Below are 22909 nucleotides of genomic sequence, written 5' to 3'. Positions count from 1 at the left end.
TATGGACAGAAAAGGTTTAGACAGGGGTTTCTAATACCCAATACCATTAAGCAAGGTTGGAAACCGCTGGTTTAGAGAGATATGGGCCACATGCAGCTCAGGAAAACACCTTGATCTGCTTGGATGCGTTGGGTCAAAGAACTTGGTCCTATGCTAGATATGATTTTCTATACTTTGGAGTCTTGAGCCCAGGGTGACTCTCCAGGTCACTGCTGAAGGAGAACAACGTTGATGGGATGTTCTTTATCAGATGACAATTCCCTCACCTTAGCATTGGAGGGAGCAGACAGTTTGGGGAAGTGTTTAATTGGGTGCATAAATTGGAGACAGTATCCTCAGGGGAATGTACAACAGAAATGTGGAGGTTACTTGGGGACCACTTGCAGGAGGTTCTGGATAGGTTTGTCCAAAGCATATCTGTCTCTAATGCTGCCTTACTTTGAGGAACAGAAATGTTCTCCATGGTTTCTCTTGACTAATATTGCGAAAACCAAACATTTGCTTCTGATTCCATTGTCATTTGCAAGCCCTTGCAGATGGCAAAAGGACCGTCAGATGCTTTTCGAGAACAGAAAAAATGGTAAGTTTTTGACAGTGACTTTCAGATCCCTGACATTGTAAACCATTCTGCAGCCAATGAAGAATGAAGTGCTTTTGGAAGTGTGTCTGCCAATTTGCCAAAAGTAGGTTCCCACAAAAATCATTGTGTTAATGATTAGGTTGTGTTATAAACGTAGTAACTCGAAGCTGGATTCCCTCCACTGAAACGGCGTGAAGCTGCAAGTATTGTTCTGACTACTTAACTATGCAGATTGAACTCTCACTAAAAAATGCAGAAAAATCAAGAGGAGGAATTAGAATATTTAATTCAAAGCCAAATTGTGAACAGTAAGAGAAAATGTACAAGGGATCTTGAACTTTTTTAGTAAAATTTAGATCATTATCACTGTTCATGGGAACTTGTCTTTTTGCAAATTTGCTGCATTACCACAGAGCCTATTCTCCAAAAGTAATCTTCTTCCACATGGGACTTTCTGAAAGGGATATGAAGGAGGCTGTATAAATACATTTTACACTTCTCTTGAGTTTACACTCATTGGTGAAGTAATTAATCATAGAACTTGTCAATTCAGATTGATGAAAAGTTCAAAATTAAAGATTGGCGTAGATAATGGCTTGATGTCATATTAAAATATACACTTTTAGTCCAATCTTTCTAGAAAAACATCTGTGCGATGTGCTTTTGCATGCAATGCAAGCAAAGCCATGATCATTGACTCCACAGACTAGTTGCTGTGGCAGTCTGCATGAATAATTTCAAGATTGCAGTTACAGAATATATTGGTAGTAACATGACAGATATGATAACATGATATAAATGGTAGTTGCACTGGGGTGTGCAGCCAGGGATAAAGGAAGCCAATCGTATAACATAATGAAGCAGGCTTATTAATTTGAGAACACTATTTTTGCAATTGCAGCTTTTAATTAAATCACGTTCTTATGGAAGGGACACATTAAAACCAATTGAACATATTAAGCATTCAGACAATATTAAGAAAAGAAGCAAAATGTCCAGGAGACAGAAAAATAATTATGTCTCTTTAGAAGCAAATAGATTTGTCAAACAAGGCATTAGGTTATTGGATTTGATGAAGTTATTTGACTTCTTACACATTAAGTCATTAACTACCCATCCCAGAAATTTCTTTGAATATCTTTTATCCATTTTGTAGAATATAATTTGAAAGGTATTTAAAGTTTCTCATTCGTGGTTAATGAAGTATGCTATTTTAGCAGGAAGCCATTATTCCAATATACATTTTGCATGAAGATAATGTTATGCCCTCTCTCGATTTATTTCTGCCCATTTGAACTATGAGACATTTAACTTGGTTCCAGATATTATTCAGATTTTGAGAGGAATGCAAATGGGATAGAACATAGAACTGCTCAGGAACAGGCCCGTCAGCCCACGATGTTGTGTCAAACTAATTAAACTAGTAATTAAGTGCCTAACTAAACTAATCCCGACATAACGTCCATAACCCTCCCTTCTCTGCTCATTTATGTGCCCATCTAAGAGTGTCTTAAATGCTCCTGTTCTATTTGCCTCCACTACCATCCCTGTCACCCTGTGTAAAAAATGCTTGTCCTTCTCATCTCCTTTGAATGCATCCTCTCTAAAATGCACAGCCTCTTATATTAGACATTTTGATTCTGGGAAAATGTTACCGGCTGTCTGCCCTGTCTGTGCCCCTCAGAACTGTATAAACTTCCATCAGGTCTCTACTGCTCCAGATAAAACAACCCAAGTTTGTCCAACTTTACTTTACAGCATATGCTCTTTATTCCTGGGCTTTGTAAATTATTTGGTGCAATCATAGTTCTGTAAATCTACCTCTCCTCATTGATTATGATCATATATTATTGATTATACAGGGAAAGGTTGAACAAGTTAGGTCTTTATTCTTTGGAGTGTAGAAGGTTGAGGGGGGACTTGATAGAGGTATTTAAAATTATGAGGGGGATAGATCGAGTTGATGTGGATAGGCTTTTTCCATTGAGAGTAGGGGAGATTCAAACAAGAGGACATGAGTTGAGAGTTAGGGGGCAAAAGTTTAAGGGTAACACGAGGGGGAATTTCTTTACTCAGAGAGTGGTAGCTGTGTGGAACGAGCTTCCAGTAGAAGTGGTAGAGGCAGGTTCTATATTGTCATTTAAAGTAAAATTGGATAGGTATATGGACAGGAAAGGAATGGAGGGTTATGGGCTGAGTGCGGGTCAGTGGGACTAGGTGAGAGTAAGCATTTGGCATGGACTAGAAGGGCCGAGATGGCCTGCTTCCATGCTGTAATTGTTATATGGTTATACGGTTATTATGGATCAGAAGTATAATCCCAGCAGATGATTCTATGCTCCTCCTCATTAATGGCCTGTTTCCATGAGTAAAATCATCAGGCTAAAACCTGACTTCTCAACAGGGGCAGCACAGTGTTAGATCTGTTGACTGTTGGCTTCAGTTACCTAGGCCCACAATGTGTGCTAGTAATGTCGGAACCAAAGTGTGGGGGAAAGACAGACTCCAATGTAGAGATGGTGACCGGAACTAATTCATAAGAATTCCAACAGCACGTCGCTAGTTAAGTGGAGCGACACTGCGAGATGTAACATTCTCAAAACTAGGACCCTGCGGTTAGCACTAATCAGGCGTCTGCTTAAATAATACAAGTAACACGGAATTCCTGAGCCTATCGAAATAAACATAACAAACGTAAACAGAAAACACTAAGAGACCACATTACAAAGAGCTAGTCACTTGAGGGAAAAACACAAGGAACTCTAAGTGATTAATAATTCTCATTAAACAATCTTTAACCAACTCACATCTTAAAAACCTTGGAGCCCAAGCTAGTCACACAAGCTTGAAGCACTTATTACAGGATCTCCAGTGCTATCTGTGTGGAATTTGGACATATCCACATGGGTTTCCTCCCACACCTTAAGGAAATGGGAGGGAATCACGTAGTTAGGTAAATTATCCTTGATGTGCAGTGGAAAACAGTATGGGTGCTCAGTTGGTCAGTGTGGACTCAGTGTGTCAAAGGACTTGGTATGACCAGCTTTTTGAGAACTGAGCTATGTCCTTTCTTACAGCTGAGCTATTAGACAGCTGCTAAGTCCAGGTACATTGGATACAGTGCTCTGTATACTTATAGCATCAGTCATACGACCAAGGTTTTCTGGTTAAGGGTTCAAGGAAACCTGTTACCACTTTGGCAGCCACTCACAAGTTGTTGCAGTTAAAACAGTTTCTAAAGATTATGTTAGCGAAGTAATTTATCAAGTTCCTAAGGTAGCACCTTCCAGACCACAGCCACTACCATCTAGAAGGATGAGAACAGCAGATACCTGGGAACACCACCACTGGGAAATCCCCCTCCAAGTCACTCACCATCATGAGCTGGAAATATATCGCCGTTCCTTCATTGCCACTGGGGCAAGATCATGGAATTCCCTCCCTAACAGCACTGTGGGTGTACCCACACCTCAGGGACCGCAGCGGTTCAAGAAGGCAGCTCATTGCCACCTTTTCAAGGGCAACCAGGGATGGGCAATAAATGCTGGCTTAGCTGGCAATGCCCACATCCTATAAATCAATAAATAAAAATAAATGCCTGGTGCATGTGTAAGTAGGAAAAGCTGCAAAATGGCTCTTCAGCCAATCAGCTTGAAGAATTGTCACTGAGACACCAGGAATCTAAACATGAAGTCTCAATTAGAATAATTAAATTAAAATCACATAATTTGAGTGAAATAAAGGGGGGAAGAACTATTTTCTTTAACTTAGTTCGTAGATCATGTGTTTTGCTGGAAAGACCAATATTAATTCACCTCCCTTATTGCCCAAGAAACAGTGGTCATGTTGAATCAATGTGTTGTATTTGAGTCCAAAGTTGTTATTTTTCTTGTAGTTTAACTTCCTTTATGCTTGCTTATATTTTTTATATAATCATCTGTTTGGGGTAACTGTTCAGTGAATTTTCAGTAAATTGGGGTATAGCTAGTTCTGTATAAGATATGAAGACTAAACTTTATTTATCCCAAAGGAAATTATTGTTGCAAGGTTGCTCAGTCAGAAATATATGGTTTAAAATACAAATTGTAAGCATTGATGTACAAAAAAAAAACAAAATATGCGTTAAATAGTGCAAATACAGATTTGCAATGAAACGGTATACTTATATACTTCAGGAGGAGGAGTTGTAGAGTCCTATAGCCACAGGGAGAAGGATCTCCTGTGGTGTTCAGTGGGGCTCCTCAGCGGAATCAGTCTGTTTCTGACGGTGCTCCTCTCTTTGTCCAGTGTGTCATGGAGGGGGTGAGACGGATTGTCTATAATGCTCCGTAGCTTCTTCAGTGTCCTCCTCCCAGACATAACCACCAGGGAATCCAGTTCCACCTCCAGAACTGAGCCAACCTTCCTGACAAGTTTATCGATCTTCTTGGCGTCATCTGCTCTCACCCTGCTGTCCCAGCAGACTCCAGGGTAGAATAGAATGCTGGCCACCACTGAATTGTAGAACATCTGCACCACAACTTCTTTGTTCTTAGTCTTTTCTTTGTTCATTCTCTGTTCTCTCCTTTCCTCACAGTAAAGTACGTGACTGTCATTCCTTTGTTTTGAACACCGAATAAAATGGCTGTAACCACAAGATTTATGTTTCAATCTTGATTTCCACGAATCTCTGGATTAAACATCTCTAGATCCAACAACTGCAATAATTGTATAAAGGTTTTCCTTCAATGCCCAGTGGTTCAGATTCAATCATATGGCTTGCTAGGTCAGTTAATAGTTCACCTCACTGTCGTAGGTTGGGAGTCACATAGGGGTGATGGTCTCATTTTTTTCAGCAGCTAAACATAAATGCACATCGTCAAAAGGCAGCCTCAGCCTGAACAGTTTATTGAAGTAAGTCCAGTAGTGTGACAATTCAAAATCTTGTCAAGCTGCTGAACAGGCTTGAGGAACTGAATAGCCAAGGACATCCAGCACCTCAAACGTGCCTCAGAATCCGATCAGATTTTAAATCCACATTCTCAAAGTTTACCTCCAAGAGGACCACAACCTTGTCAATGAGTTAGGTGGCTTGTGTGCCTCAATGGCCCAGAGAGCTGTGATGACTGGAGTCAGGGCTTTTTGTTTTGGTTCTTGGTAGGTTCACCCATGCCAAACAGTTGGAAAGGTAGACCAGGTTAAGAGAGTTCCACAGGTCCTCCAGGTTTGGGAGTTCAGCTCAGGGTAACCCTGTCTGGGTAAAACAAAACTGTTACAGAAACAGCAATGAAGAATACGTCTGGTATTCCTGAGTCTCCGCCTGGGACTTGCATGACTGACAGTAGTGAAAACTGAGCTACTGACACGATGAAGGATGCAGTCAGAGATGCAGGACCTTCATTGCCGCCCTAAACGCCAGTGGTGTAACAGGCAGTAGGACAAGGTTCTCAATGTTTATTTATTTAATCCTATCATATAATTCAAATCCTAAGGACAAAATGTGGTTTTATAAATTACACGGCACAGGTTGTATATATTTAATTAATTTTGCAAATTGTTTACTTGTCAGTCTTTGTGTGGAGTTTTTCATTGATTCCATTGTATTTTTTTATTCTACTGTGAAGAAAATGAATGTCGGGATAGTATATGGTGACAAATACGTACTTTGATTTACTTCACTTTTACTCCAAACTTTGAAATAATCAGTTTATTTACTTCAAATTTACTTCAAACTTTGAAATAATTAGTTCATACTATTTAAGTAAAATGAAGCGAATATTGTGGGACGAAGCTGCAATAGTCTCCCTGTGGAAAAATTCTTCTTCTGAATTTTATTATTGTAGCAATGGCTTTGAGTTTATGTCACAAAATAACACTTCTCAAAGCAGTAACTGCAGTTATTCCGTAAGCCTGGGTGTGCATGAGAGGAGAGATTTAATTCTTTGGTTTTTGCAACATGTGTCAAACGTTCCCAGTATTAGTACAGAACGGATTCAGGACTCTGTCTGCAGAATGCACCATATTAGGGGAAAGCACAGACTATACCAGTACAAAGTAATTTAACTAGCTTTGAGGTCTCTTGCAATAATCATTTAAAGCTGAATTGAAAGCTGTATCCTGTGGATATTTGCCTCCTGGAGGCTAGAATAAAAATGACATGTGGGTTTTAGCATTAAGAAGGCCTCATGTCACACAGTGAAATGTAAAAATCCCAAATGAAATTTAACAGTGGCAAAGACTTCTGAGTGCAGATCCATTCCAACGTATAGTCTGGCTCAGTGTGGTACCTTCCCCAGTGTCTTCAACGCCTCTGTGAACAGGTAAAAAAACATCAAATTTCTTCAACCCGTCAGATAAAGCAAAGGCTTCGCAGAGTCTGCTTGCCTCAATCTCATGAAGTTTTAACTTCTTCAAGAGCACCTTTTTCTTTTTCTGGGTGTGATAACAACTTTGAGCTTCCAGTTCAGCAGAAAGCACTCAGGGTGACTCGGAAGCCACAAGAGTAATTAATGTACCCTCTTCAGCAGTAGGGAGAACCAGGAGTCTTATCTCTTCAGGGATCAATCCTCAGTCTAGTGGGGAAGAGTTGGATTGCAGAGAAGACAGCAGCTTTAGGGCTGATGACAGACTTGCTCCTCCTGACAGGCTGGTAGTGTGTAAGATAATAACTCGTATTTATATTTCCTCACAACATGGGAGGAGGGCGATTGGCTCATTAGATGTATGGAGGTTCCCAACAGTCTTAGTTCCCTTTAACTTTACCTCTGTCCACTTAACTAGGCCTCTCGGCCCATCGAGTCTGCTTCACCATTCCATTATGGCTGGTATATTATCCCTCTCAACCCCATTCTCCTGCCTTTTCCCCATAAACGTCAACACCAGTGCTAATCAAGAACCTACTAACCTCTGCTTTAAATAGACCCAATGGCCTACACAGCTGTCCGTGACAATGAATTCTATAATTTCACAACCCTCTGGCTGAAGAAATTCCTCATCCCTGTTCTAAATGGACATCCTTCTATTCCGAGACTGTGCCCTCCGGTCCAAGGCTCCCCTTCTATAGAAAACATCCTCCCCATGTCCACTCTGTCTAGGCCTTACAATATTAAATAAGTTTCACTGAGATCCCGCCTTATTCTTCTAACCTCCAGCAAGTACAAAGTAAATACCTATCCTTCTACAACTCACCTATACTGAGGGGCAAGTTTCCTACCAACGTATTATTGGGATGTGGGAGGAAATCAGAGTCACTGAGATAAACCCTTACAGTTAGAGGGAAATATGCAAACTTCACACAAGCAGTATCAGGGGTCTGGATTGCACCCAGGTCACTGCAGCCCAGAGGTCATTGTACTAACTGCTACCCCTTTAACTTCCCTTTCTTGAGGCTGCTGAATTTCCCGAGGGTTGGGAGACTCGACATGCGAGATGTGAAGTTCCAAGCCTCATTTTAGAATTTACACAGTTAACGAACCTTTGGGAACTAGTTTACTGCTGTTCAATCAGAACTTTTGAACCAAGAGTTAAAATTAGTAAATGGATTAGATCAATTTTAGATTCTTAACTTTCTTAACACCAACACTGAAACCTTCACTCATCTCAACACTGAACTGATTCTGCAACCTATGGACTCACTTTCAAAGACTATTATTCATGCTCTCAGTATTATTTAGTTTTTTATTTGCATATTTTTTCATCTTTTTCACATTGCCTTTCAGCCTTTATTTATGTATAGTTTTTCATAAATGCTATCATATTTATTTTCCTGTAAATACCCGCAAGAAAATGAATTTCAAGGGAGTATATGGTGACATACAACTATTGTGACAATAAATTTACTTTAAACTTCGTCTTGAGCTTCCCACATTTAAATTTGAATAGGAAGAAATATAAATTGTTTTAAAATTGTATATAGTGAGGAAGATAGAGGCTGTGAAATGACAATGAGATTGAGCAAGGAGGAAAGAGATTGACAGAAATAATGAAAAGAAAATTAAGATTTTAAACAATGATTCCCCTCTTCTGAAAGGAAACTGCACATGTGTATATTGTGATTTACTAAACTCCAGAAGTTATTTGAGAGTAATTAACTTTTATTATGTGTTAGAATTCATTTACATTTGAATACACCCAGTCCTAGTTCAAGTTCATTTAGAGGGAAACCTGCAGGCAAGGAGCCCAAATTTACGCAAATACATCGATTTCTGTATGAAGTTGTTGTGTAGACTGTAAAGGAGCAACCATTAGCAAGTATTCCTATGTTTAACTTTCTTGTCCAAAGTTGACGCCAGACATTGTTATAACAGTGAGTGCTGATCACCATCCAAAGACCAGGGCCGAAGATTAAGATCAGCTTCATTTGTCACGCGTACGTCAAGACAGCGAAATGCATCACTTGCATCAAATCAAATCAGCGGATCCTGCAAGTGTTGCCACATTTCCGACATCAATTTACTATCCCTAACTGTACGTCTTTGGAATGTGGGAGGAAACCAGAGCACCCGGAGGAAACCTATGCAGTCAAGGGGAGAGCGTACAAACTCCTTACAGGCAGTGGCAGGAACGGAACTCTGATCAGTGAACACTGGTGCTGTAATAACGTGGCACTGACTGCTACGTTTCTGTGCCATCCTGGGTTGGAGAAAGATGGAGTAGCTTCACTCACTATCAGTTAAATGCATACTGTTTTGTTTGAAAGACCATGCTCAGTAAGCACCTCTTTCTGTTTCAGTTCTCTGGCTTCTAATGGAATAATAATGTTTAACCAAAGATTTAGAAGGTTGAAATTTTATTAGCATATTGGTGACATATCAGCAAAGCTTTTACATTTATCTTTGTTAATGTGAGTCCATTGTAATTCACAAATAGTAACCGTGCATGTTACATTTTATTTCATCCCATGCAAATTTATACAAAATAAGCAAATCTACACACCTCTCCTTTCTAGGTTTCAATAAAATGGTCAACAGATATATCAACCCACCATGTGAAAGATACCAATAAGTTCATGCTATGGCAGGTTTCCTGTATGAATACAGTCACACAAGATTTGGTCATACAACCTGACTGAAAAGAAAAGCCTCATGCTCGTACGTTGCAGTAAAACAGGAAACATGATATGATGTACTGAAACCAACACAGGAGATAAAACGTTGCCTACAGCACATGGAAAACCTTAGAGGTCCGTGATTAAAGAATTAATGCGATGGAAGTCTAAATTATGACTAGTCCTTGCTACAAGCAACAGCCAAGTCATATAATTATGAATAAATAACCTATCCAATCATAAAGCAAGAAACGCTTGAATTTAATCTACCAGAATCAATGGATATGATTCCGATGGCTCCTGTCGGATCACTCTGAGTCACGTTGTATCTGTCACACATAAGTCATATAGTGGAAGGGCTGAGAGACCATTGTTTATCAGTTATTTTGACATCTAAATCCCAGTTCCCAAAGATTTAAATATTTGGCTGGTAGCTTGCAGTAACAAGCACATTAAAATAGTGCAGAATTGTGCCATACAGTTAACTCTCTTGCACTGCTTTACAACCTTCATTAACTGTAAACAACAAACCTTATATTTCATGACCCCTTCAAGTTGGAACAAAGTGAAAGGGGCAAGGTATGTCATTAAGTGTTAACTAGCTGCTGTCAAGTAACAAGAGAGAAGGGAAGGCTAAGCATTAATGATTCCAGGAGGCAACAGGACAACATCTTAATTTTAATACAGTAAGATGGAGTGCAGTTTTCATAAATTCTGTTATATTTATTTTCATATAAATGCCTGCAGGAAAATGAGTCGCAAGGTAGTATATGGTGACATACAGGGCATGTACTTGAATAATACATTTACTTTGACATTAACTTTGCAGTGAAACATTGAGGGACTGATTCCTGGATTGTTATGTGAAGGGAGATTAAATTAACTTTAATTAATTTTTGTGATCTGGGAGCTGTTGTGATGGCCAACATTGATTGCAATGGTGCTGTGAGCTGCTGCCTTGACCCACTCTAGTCCAACTCGGTTTGTATTCACCAGGAGAAGGTATCTGATTTGAAAATTTCAAAATTCTTAAAAGGGCTAAATGGACTGAAATATAGCTGCCTCCTGTTTGGGGCATCTCGAGTGGGAAACCAATCTCTGGATACAGGGCAATAAATTAGGGCTATGAGGAGAAATTTCTGCTCTTGGAATGTGGTAAGCTTGTGGAATACACGGCCACATGGGGAGTAGAGGGCAACCCACTGAATATAGAATCATAGAACACTACAGAACAGAAACAGGCCATTCAGCCCATCTAGTCTGTGCTGGACTATTCTGCTCAGTTGCATTAACTTACACCAAGGCTATAGCCGTACATACCCATATATATTTAAGAAGAATACATTTCTAGATGCTAAAATGTCAACAGGTATGGAGGTAGAGAGCAGAAATATAGTTTTGAGATAGATGATTATCTTTGGTTGCACTGAGTAGCTTTACAGGCTTGGAGAATCAAATGGCCCCTTCTATGTGGAGAGAAAGACAGTAATTTGGAACAACATTTAGCATTAATAATGACAGACGTAAGTTTTCTGTGGAGGTCAACAATAGACTACATGTTTCTGCCTTTTGGCCCACTCTTAGGATAGTCACCTAAGGCAAAATGAGGCTCAAATCAATGTAGCTCTGAACTTATCCACTCATTAACATGGGTTTTCTGAGGCTATTTAGAATGTGGATCTGCTAGGAATTGCTTATATGTCATGGCCTTTGACGGCTTAATCGTACTACCCAAGTTGCATCCTGAATGCCAATAAGATATGTGTTGACCTGGGGAAGCCAGCATTGAGACTTATGTAGATTTACCAGTGCATAGGTTTAACTGGGTTTGAAGGTATGGTTTTGACTTATATTTGCTCCATCAAGATCAATGATAACATTAAAAGCTTAAACACAAGAGATCCTGCAGAAGCTGGAAATCATGAGCATCACACAAAATGTTGGAGGAACTCAGCAAGTGAGGTAGCACCTTGGGAGGGGAATAAACATTCCTGATGAAGGGTCCCGAAGCATAAACTATTTATTGACTGTGTAACACTAAAAGTGTATTGTTTCCTAAACCTACTCTAGATTGGCAAGCTGGTACTGTTATTACACCAGACTGTACAAGTACTAATATTCTTCTGAATCCGTATTATCAATGAGTCTCTAATTGTTAATTAATCTTGCAATGCAGTACACATCCTGATAACAAACTAGAAAAAAAAATCTCCAGAAATGGTTTGCGTTTCAAGAAATAAAGGAGAGCACAAGACTGAAGTTGAAGCTGATTGGTTGAAATTATCTGAGCAGCTGCAGTAAGTGATAGCATCAGCCAATCATAGCTGTAGTTGTGCCAATGGTAAATTTGGGGGGAGGGGGGTGTACCTTTGCACACAGTCTGAAAACACTACCAGCAAGTGCTTCACCAGCCCGACAGCAGTAATATTCTTCATTACAGACTTAGAGGTGTATTCTGTAAGAAAAAAGGAGCAAATACTCACTTCTATACCACCAGTGGGAAAGGGACATCATTTTTATTAATGTGAGATTTATTTATGTGCCAACTTAAGAGAGTAGTTCTAATAAATCATTGCAATTAACATATTTCCAAATGATGCAATATTTAAGCAAATGCGCCATAAATCAGTGGGTTTTTTTTCGAGTTAGTCTCCCCTCGCACCGCATGACACCTCTCTGCCCCTTTATTAGAGAGAGAGAAAGCCTGTGGTATGTTGAATTGTCGGGTGAACAGTTAATTTTTGTTGTACTGAAGATCATGGTCTTTCTTGAGGGCTTTGCTGTTGTTTCCTCAGTGGGTGGAGGGTGTTGATGGTTCTTTTTCTGAAGTAAATTGGAATGGGGGGGGTCATTGCTTTGTTGCTGCTTGTGCGTGGGGAGGAAGTCGGGGGGGGCTTTGGGGTTCTAATGTTTTTACTGTCACTCTTTCTTTGGAGTACCCTTCTGCTTTCGTGGATGCCTGCGAAGAACAAGAATCTCGTGTTGTATATTGTATACATTCTCCGATATTAAATGGAACTATAGAACTGTACTACTCCATGCAAAATCTTTAACATACACTATTTATTTAATTCCAGATTTCTGCATTACTGATGATGTTCATGTCAATATCGCTAGAATTCTTCAATAAATGATCATATATTTAACTTAAGTAGTTCCAAAATCAATTCCACATCCCCCCCCCCCCCCAATGCAACTGCTGTAAATTTTCTGAACTGTTGCTCAGGTCGACCTCCGAAGCAAAATGAATTGGGTGGAAAAAATTGATCTTTCCGCAATCATTTCTCGGCTTCAAAAAGTGCTTCCTTTTAAAATGAGAAAGAATTATTTTTTAATCAATTGGATCCTTGAATTGCAATTTTGAATTTAATCATCTTCCAGGAGATTGCCAAGCAAGTAATGGTCCTGCAGGCTGGAGATTACTTCGCCAGAGGGATCAATCATCTTGCGACAATCAAAAAGCAAATTATAAAGTGCGGAAATATTTAAACAACACTCATTCATTTGGTGAATATAGCCACAGAAACAAGGAGAATACAACATCAAACATCATGACTAGTAAGTCCACACCCACAGATATCTCATTCTCTTTAGTTAACCATAATATGTTCACTTTTCACATGCAAGTAGTAATTTTTTTCATCAAAAGTACAAAATCCTGCAATTTACCAAAACTACTGCTGCCATCTAAGTAACCAAGTGTATAAATGTTGGTTCCATTCTCAAGTTCTTCATTCTCAGCTTCTTTTCATCCACCTCTTTTCCAGTGCAAGTTATACTGGCAAATTTTGGCTTTGAAGTCCCATTGATTTCTACATAGGACCAAGATCACAGTGCGCATTTAGGCGAGTTTTTGTGTGTTAGCATGGAAAAGGGTTTATAATCATATTCTCTAAACAGGTGAGAAGTTTCTCTCCATTCCGGCGCATGCACATGTGCCATTCCTGACAAGGATCCCACAGAGCTCTCCTCTTTTCAAGTACCTAAGTGGAATTGGCTGATTAGCTTTGAAATCTGTTGTCGGATGGCAACTTAAGAGTTTCCAGCTCTCACTGTGCTGAGGTGAAAGTGATGCATATTTGAGCTAAATTGGGACAGCTTGGTGGCTCCTGGTGAAGACCCTCCATCTTGTTCTGGAATTGGTAAACTGGATTTTTCCTTAAAGAGATGGACTCCACCTCACTAAGTCCATAAAGGAATAATCCCAGATGCTCTTGTGGTTTTGCAGGTTTTCTACATGCCAACTGAAAGAAATGAAGAGGACAGGAGAGGTTAATCAAATGCATCCAGGATCATTTGTTTACAAGTATTTTGTGGGCACTGCCCATCCAGCAAACTGCCTTTTCTAAATTTTCCCATCTGCAAAGCATCATAGCGCTATTAAAACAAAAACTTCAAACCATTGTTAAGTTTCCTCCCTCAGGCAGTGAATCTGATCAACCATTCAAGTTAGCCACCCCATCCCGCTCGATCTATTACCTGTCACTGAACTACACTGTAAACCACAAGACCATAAGGTATGGGAACAGAATTAGACTATTTGGACCATCAAGTCCTCTTCCATTTCATCATGGGTGATCTGTTTTTCCTCTCAGCCTCAATCTCCTGCTTTTTCCCCATATCCCTTCTTGACCTGACCAATGAAGAATCCATCAAACTCTTCCTTAAATAGACATAAAGACTTGACCTCCACAGCTGCCTGTGGCAACAATTTGAACTACTTTTTTAAATGTTGTTTCCATTGTAAATACATGCTGGTACTTATGCACATTTCTGTACTTTAACCTTGAACTTTTTAATATAATTCTTTATTCCCGTAATTGTTGAATGACTTTTTTTTAGCATAATGTGCCCTGACAAATTCCTAATACATTTAAATGTATATGGCAATTAAAGTTGATCCTTGATCCCTCCTGTTAGTTTCCTTTGTTACAGTAGTGAAGAGCCACAAAAAGTACCTATTTAATTATAAATCAATTAGGGACATCCTATAAGGGATGTGAAAAGTGAAATACATATCCCATCTGCTTAGATTTTATACCGAATGACAATGTTAAACTACTCATGGTAGGGTTTTGATAGCATGGTGGTTCTGTGACAGAGTTAGTAATCCACATGCAAAGGTTCATTTTATTGTCAAATGTATAACACAACGCTGATGCTTGTCTTCTCCAGATAGCCACTAGATACAGAAAGACCAGGGTGCTGATGAAAGAAAAGGCAGCAACTTCCCCCAACTGGTAGGAAAAAGAACAGTAATATAACTCACAGAACCTGAAATCCACCCACTACCCCCCACTCCCGCTCACTGCAGCAAAAAACTACCACATTAACAATCACCGACCCCCTACACATAACAATCCCTGTAACATAGGTTCCCGAGACTAAATGCATCTCAGAAGCCAGGAAATTTAAATTCATGACCATGAGCCATTCTGCAGCTGCTGGAAATCCAGATCAACACACACTAAATGCTGAAGGAACTCAGGAGGTTATGCGGCACCTCTGAAGAGGAATAAACAGTCAACGTTTCAGGCTGTGACCCTTCAGAGCCCTGATGATGGTTCTTGGTGCAAAACATCAATTCCTCTCCACTGATGTTACCTGACCTGCTGTGCTCCTCCAGCATTTCCGAACAAATTTAAATTCATATAATGGATCAAAGGTCCGAAACAAAAAGCCAAGGGTTTTAAGACTGTCATTAAAGGTATTAGCTGGTTCTCTCATATCTATCTGGAAAGAAAATCCACTATTCTTATGTAGTCAATTAGTGATTCCAGACTTTCAATGATATGGCTGATGCTTAATAACCTCTGAAATAGCTGAAAATGCCACATCAAGGGATAGGTTAGAACAGGAGGAACAATATTGACAAAACACACACCATAAATGGTTACATAAAAAAAATTATTCATAGATATCACAGATCTGGTTTATTATATATTGTTATAAGTTGGCAGTTTGAAGGGAGCAAGGTCGCTCACTGCAGTCTGTAAGGAATTTATACATTCTCCCCATGAACTCACAAGCTTCCTCCAAATGCTCTGGTTTTAGTCCAGATTCCAAAGGCGCATTGGTTAGTAGGTTGTGGGCAGTCTATGTAGTGCTAGAAGCATGGCAACAATCGAGAGCCGTACCCAGCAAATCCTCACACCGTGTTGGTCATCAGATCAAAATCAGGTTTAATATCACCAGCATATGTCAGGAAATCTGTTAACTTTGCAGCAGCAATTCAATGTAATACACAATAAATATAGAAAAAGAAATCTGAATTACATTAAACATATACATGTATATTAAATAGTTAAATTCAGATAATAGTGCAAAAAATGAAAACTTTTCAAAAAGTAGTGAGCTAGTGTTTTAGGGTTCAATGTCTATTCAGAAATTGGATGGCAGAGGGGAGAAGCTGTTCCTGAATTGCTGAGTGTGTGCCTTCAGGCTTCTGTACCTCCTTCCTGACGGTAACAATGAGAAGAAAGCAATGTGTCATTGATTCAAATGGCACATTTCACTGTATGTTTTGATATTTCAATGTACATGTCACAAATAAAGTTAATCGTTAAAATCTCTTTTTTGCATTGGTGGTGTGGAGAAGGAAGAAGGACCAGTCAGGATAGTAAAATTGCTTTGAGAAGTTCAACCATCCAATACTCCTGTTGGTGCCACTTTGGCCCAGACACCAATCTTGCCCCTTTGTTTAAACCTGTTGTGCATTGCCCTTAGGAGGTGACAGACTGTGAACCTTGGCAAGTTTGATTAAAGGCAGATACAGACGTAGAGTGCAGCTCCATGGACTATTTTCTTCAAGGAATAGGGAGAGGAGCTTGAGAGGCCTACCCAAGAGATGAGATGGCCTCGAGCCTTGCATATTTCAATGGGCTTTCCATTTCATGCAGTTATATAATCCCCAAGCACATGAGTGATTAATGTCAGAACATGGAATCATGCCCCTTTGAAAGCACGGTACCAGCACACAGCAACTTTATAAAATCCAGTTAAAATGGAATGTGAGACAAATAAAATGAATTTGGTGGGTCAAGGGACCTGACCTTGGATTCACTTGAAGAAAACTCATTTAACTTTCACATACCACCAGTTCCAGCGACATGAGATCATAACAAAAAAAATTAGACCTATATTAATTAGATTAATATCATTAAGTTATATAACATCACGGACAGCCATCCACATGTACAGTCTTGGTTTTGTACTAAGAGAAAAACCTCAGTGAAAATCTCCAGCTGAACTCTGCTGAAACTCTTATGTCTCTCCCCACAGATGAAACCTGAGCTGCTGCTTCCAGCATTTTCTGTTTCCTTTTGGGTGTCCAGTATCTGCAGGGTCTTTCCTTTTTGATTTTCACTTGCTAATTAATCTACACAAGTTACACTCAAAATGAGAAACAACTGTACATGTATGTGAGTAATGTGTTTGCATGTGCATATGAAAGATGAAGAATGCTTTAATGAAGTGCAAGATCAGACCCGAGGACCTGGAGGATGCTGCTACTGACCATGACACTTGGCGACAGCTGTGTAGGGATGGGGTTCGTATTCTGGAGATGGAAAGAACAACCAGAAGACAGCAGAAGAGAGCCAGGAGAAATGCAGCCATGGTTGCCATCACTACCACATATACATGTCCCACCTGCAATAGAGCCTGTGGGTCCAGGATAGGACTGTATAGTCATCAAAGATCTCACCGTTAAAGGAGTGGATGACATCATCTGATTCTGATGGACAATTGAAGGAGAACAAGAAGTGTGAAAGAGAGACAGGGAGAGAAGACAGTGCCATCCCTTTGGCTTAAAATATTGCCCTGACCTTTTAACTTAATGTAAGATCAATCTAATCCATCCTCCTGCATAGCCCTGCATTTTATCCATCATCCACATCGCTACCTAAGAGTTTCTAAATGACCCTTATGCTGGGGTTTACTCCCTGGTGTCCATGGACCCCTTGGTTAATGGTAGTGGTCCATGGGCTAAAAATAGGTTGGGAACCCCTGCCCAAATGTATCTGCCTCTACCACCACCTTTGGGGAAGGGAGGGAGAGATTGATTTTAAAATTACTAAGTAAACAAGATGCATTTTTTGTGTATTAAGTAGAAGGTTTGGATCAACTTTGTGCCAAAGAAGTTCTATGGTTTTGGATGTGCTTTCTCCAGTATCAGCTTCTGAAGTGCCATTATCTCAAATGTAATTAAGAAAATGTATTGTGTCACATCAGAATTAATGGAAGAAAGTACTTTAATGGTCCATATTACTTCTGTCTTTAAATGTGATGAGAAACATTGCATTGTCTCGCCTCTGAGAAAGGATTCAACATCTGGTATCTTCATGGAGACCTGCTATTTTGAGTGTCATGAATATTAAGAGGAGCTGAAACGATGAATCTTATGCCTCCACTTCTGTCTGAATCTCAGTGAACTGTGCCACACATCAACACCCTTGCCATGTCTACATTGCTGATCTCTGCTCAAGTGGAACATTTAATGTCAGTTGTCAGCGCAGAATGAAATTCTGATTGATGGGGTGGTCTCATGTGTTATACATGTCTGTGAACTCTCCATAATAACATCCCCAACATCTGCCTGCTGCTCTGCAGGGCTGATTTACATTGGTCGCGGGTCTGGTTTTGAAGTGTTTTGATCCAGAGGGCAGTAATGGAAATCCCCGGGCAACACACACAAAATACTGCAGGAACTCAGATCAGACAGCATTGATGAAGAGGAATAAGCAGTCAAGCTGAGACCCCGCATCAGGACTGGAAAGGAAGGAGGAAAACGCCAGAATAAGAAGGTGGGGGAGTGGAAAGAGTACAAGCAGGTAGGTGATAAGTGAAACCAGGTGAGGGAAGATTAAAGTAAGAAGTTGGGAAGTGATAGGCAGAAAAGGTCAAAGGCTGAAGAAGAAGAATGGAAACTCCTACCCAAAAATGGCACTTAAATGTAACAATCTTCTTTCTGTCGGGATAATAATTCTGGATAAATAAACCAACATCATCTGCTTCTCCCGAACCAATAGCACCAAGGATTGAAGCTCAATTACCCCCAGAAAGTGCCACATCCTCTGCCAAGGTAGCATTTCTTCCAGGTTCTGTTATGGTCAGAGGTTAGCAAGGAGGACCGAGGAGAAACTGTAACATGCTCACTGGCTCACGGGAATCTCAAGCCCTCGGTCAGCCAAAATGGAGACTGGAACATCGGGATGATGTTGGAAACACACAGAGTTCCTATAATATTCACCATTCCGGCACCTCCTGCCACAGGGTGCTGAGTGCACCTCGGCCAGTTCAGAGCTCCACAGATCTGGAGTGACAACAAGTTATCCTTGACCCTGAGGTCCTGCCCAGAAGCTACTACAACCTGACCGCAACCTTCTTTCTTCTTGCAATTAATAAAGCACCAAACATTTAAAATTATTCAATAAAATGCAGCAAAGCAGCAGCCCCTGTGTTTGTTGGGTTTGCCCCTGCCTGTTTAATTTCTGTGTAGTGCAAACTCTTCCATGTGTGAGAGATAAATGGAACAGTGGCTATGAGATATCGATCTGTACAAGCAGCATCAGCACCAGTCTGTCTCGTTATCCAGACTGCAAATTATTCACTCAGTCTGCACCAGAAAGTATAATGTAGAATGGATTCAAATGTTCCAGATACAGCTGACAAGATAGTGAGAGATTAAACGTAAGAGATAATAAAGAGATGAGATCCAGGTAAACAGATTCATGTAGCACAAAGCCTCATTCGCACTAAACATGTATGAAATCAGGGTCTGAACCCAAAAGGGGTATAGCTGTAGTTTATTAAGGACTCTTATCACCCAGAACATGCTCTCTTCTCATTGCTACTATCAGGAAGAAGGTAGAGAAGCCTGAAGACACACACTCAACGATTCAGGAACAGCTTCTCCCCCTCTGCCATTCAATTCCTAAATGGACACTGAACCCATGAACACCCTCACTATGTTTTTTTGAACTACTTATTTAATATATATACTTAATGTATTTCACATTTTTTTCAATTATTATGTATTGCAATGAACTGCTGCCGCAAAGAACAAATTTCATGACATATACTGATAAACTAAATAAGTGGTTCAAAAAAGAAGTGAGGTAGTGTTGTTTAACCCTTTGATTCTTGAGAAACAAGCCAAATTTTAAAAATGCTTTTTTAAAATTCACAAATCAGAATTAAATCAATAATCATAAAACTCTGTACTATTGAATTTTTTTTTTCAGTGCCAGAGTAATTGTTTGCAGGAATGAAGCTCTAGCTTATGATCAAAAGGGAAATTTAGATTAAAATGGGCTATCCTGGAAACACTCGACAAATCAGGAGCACCTGTGGGAAAAGAAACAAGAGTCAACGTTTCAGGCTGAAGATCTCTCATCAGTCCTGGTGCAGTTCCATCTTAACCGTGCTTCCAATTTTCTTTTAAAGTACCACTTCTAACATTTGTAGTTTATTGATTTTTGACTTCCTGGCTTCCCAGAGTGAGTTGAATTCGCAGGCACCGCAGAGTTCACAGGCACTGAGTCAGACGTCAATGAGTCAGGTAGGGAAAAGTATCAGCGGAGAGGTATATCCCAAACTAAAGTTACCAGATTTTTGCCTGTAGCTGTACTTTGGCCTACCTAATGTTTCATAATCTTTACTTAAATGCTGTTGATGCCATTGTCAACTTAGCAGTAAATTCAGGCCCAATGTCTTTTGATCTATGGCCTAAAGCAGGGGTCGGCAACCATTACCACTGAAAGAGCCATATGGACCCATTTCCCACAGAAAAGAAAACACTGGGAGCCACAAAACCCGTCTGACATTTAAAATGAAATAACACTGCATACAACGGGTTTTTTTTGCCTTTATGCTATGTATAAACAAACTATAATGTGTTGCATTTATGAAATTGATGAACTCCTGCAGAGAAAATGAAATTACATTTCTGCATGCAACAAAAACATTTTGAACTCCGATAAAAAGACGTTGGGTTGAAGGTTACTCCATAGTTAGCCTACCTTCGATCGAAAAATTAAAAGAAATCGCGCACTGGTGGGTGTCAGGGATTGGCAGTGGTGACGTATATTAATAGCGATAAAAAACACGTTGTGGCGGTATGCTACACGCAGCGCTAAGATAACGACACTGCAGTCAAAGATAACTTTATTTGAACTAAACAGCCTTGCTTTAAAGCCTCCCTCAACCCGCCCCCCGTGGGCGCGGATGCTCCAAAAGACACGTACTCACAAACCCCCGTAGGCTATCTCCCTTAGCCGGAATGGTGGCTAATTGTGAGCCGGTTCGGATGTGCCAGGAAATGGGGTCGCCACAACGTTTTACTTAGATTGTACAAGATCACCATAATCTTCAAATTTCGAATTACATTTCAAAAACTAACAAACCGCGGGGAGCCGCAGCACAGAGATGAAAGAGTCGCATGCGGCTCCGGAGCTGCGGGTTGCCGACCCCTGGCCTAAAGGGACGATGTGGTAGAGTAGTGGTTAGTGTAATGCTGCAACCTGAGTTCAGTTCCCAGCATTGTGTGTAAGGAGTTTATACATTAATCCCGCTACCAGGTGGGTTTCCTCTGGGTGCTCCATACAAGCTCCCTACAGACAGAGGTGAGAACTGAATCCCGAGTGGGGCACAATTTATAGCTGGCATTATGAAGTGTGACAATAATCGCTTTGCTGCTCCATTATTAGAAATCTGAAATAAGGAAATGCCACAGATAAAGGTTGTGATAAAAGTATTCAAGTTTGCTGATGATACCATTATAGCCTGAATCAAGGGGGTGATGAATCAGTATATTGGAGAGAGACTGAAAACCTGGCTGAATGGTGCCACAACAACTTCTTTCTCAACGTCAGCAGGACCAAGGAGCTGATTACTGACCTCAGGAAAAGGAAACCAGAGGTCCATGAGCCACTCTTCGTCAGAGGATCAGAGGTGGAGAGGGTCAGCAACTTTAAATCCCTCAGTGCTTTTATTTTGGAGAGCCTGTCCAAGGCCCAGCATGTAAATGCTGTTACAAAGAGAGCATAGCAGCATCTCCACTTCCTTAGAAGTTTGTGCAGATGTGGCATGTCATCTAAAACTTTGACAAACTTTTCAAGACATGTGGTGGAGAGTATATTGGTTGGCTGCATCACATCCTGGTATGGAAACACCAACAACCTTGGATGAAAAATCCTACAAAAAGTAGTGGATATGGCTCAGTCCATCTCAGATAAAGTCCTTCCCACCATTGAGCACATCTACATGAAACACTGTCACAGGAGAGCAGCGTCCATCATCAGGGACCCACGCCACACAGGACATGCTCTCTTCTCACTGCTGCAATCATGAAGATGGTACAGGAGTCTCTGGACTCACACCACCAGGTTCAGGAACCCTTCAACCATCAAGTTCTTGAACTAAAAGAGATAAATTCACTTGTCCCATCATTGAAATGTTCCCACAACCAAAGGACTCACTTTCAAGGACTCCTCAGCTCAAGTTCTCCATATTTAATGCTTATTTATTTATTACAATTATTTCTTTCTGTATTTACACAATTTGTTGTTTTTTTTTTTGCAGACTGGTTTTACGCCCAAGTTGGTGCGGTCTTTCTTTGAACCTGTTATGGTTATTACTCTAATATGGATTTTTTGAGTATGCCTGCATAAAAATGAATGTCAGGGTTGTATATGGTGACATACGTGTAGTTTGATAATAAGTTTACTTTGAACCTTTTTGTGGTTTTAGAGGACAGCTCAGCAGACACAACAATACGCCACACGAACAACAAGAGGTCACAGCCATCCCGATTCTGCCCTGTCATCACCAATGTTTATCCGATAATCAGTCAATAATAATTGTTGTTATCATGGTGTTGTTTGCAGGAGCTTGCTGATAGTAAGTTGCCTGCAGTATTTCCCACAAAGTTGCCTTTATTTCACTGGCTGTGAAGGACCTTAGGAATGTGCTGAGTTTGTAAAAGATGTCTCATAAATGCTAAGATTCTGTTTGCAAATTTCTGTTTCTGTTTGTGTTGACGAGCTTGCTAATGAATCTGTTATTCTCAGTTCACTGTCCCCACAGATCAGGCAGGGCTTAGAAAAAGCCTATTCAAAACAACTTCTAAACCAGTACACACTAGCTGAGACTGACAGATGAGGTGGCAAACCAGTAACAATACTCAGAAGTGCAAAATTGAATATCAAACCAACTACTTTTGGAGCAACACACACAATATGCTGGAGGAACTCAGCAGGTCAGGTAGCATCTATGGTGGGGAACAAGCAGTCAACGTTTTGGGC

The 22909-nt window shown here is 40.2% G+C and overlaps 1 protein-coding gene across 1 annotated transcript in view; it reads right to left on the bottom strand.

The window, feature by feature from the left end:
* Positions 1-13043: 13043 nt before the first annotated feature.
* Positions 13044-22909, bottom strand: part of LOC132395111 (trafficking regulator of GLUT4 1-like) — a 30385-nt gene continuing 20519 nt past the window's right edge. Inside the window, exon 3 of the mRNA XM_059971420.1 lies at positions 13044-13849. Coding sequence (XP_059827403.1) covers positions 13839-13849 — 11 coding nt within the window. The 3' untranslated portion in view covers positions 13044-13838. The remainder of the gene's footprint in view (positions 13850-22909) is intronic.

The sequence above is a fragment of the Hypanus sabinus genome, chromosome 6, assembly GCF_030144855.1.
Source record: "Hypanus sabinus isolate sHypSab1 chromosome 6, sHypSab1.hap1, whole genome shotgun sequence".
NCBI classification, from domain to species: Eukaryota; Metazoa; Chordata; class Chondrichthyes; order Myliobatiformes; family Dasyatidae; genus Hypanus; species Hypanus sabinus.
This window is presented reverse-complemented; position numbering and strand designations above follow the sequence as displayed.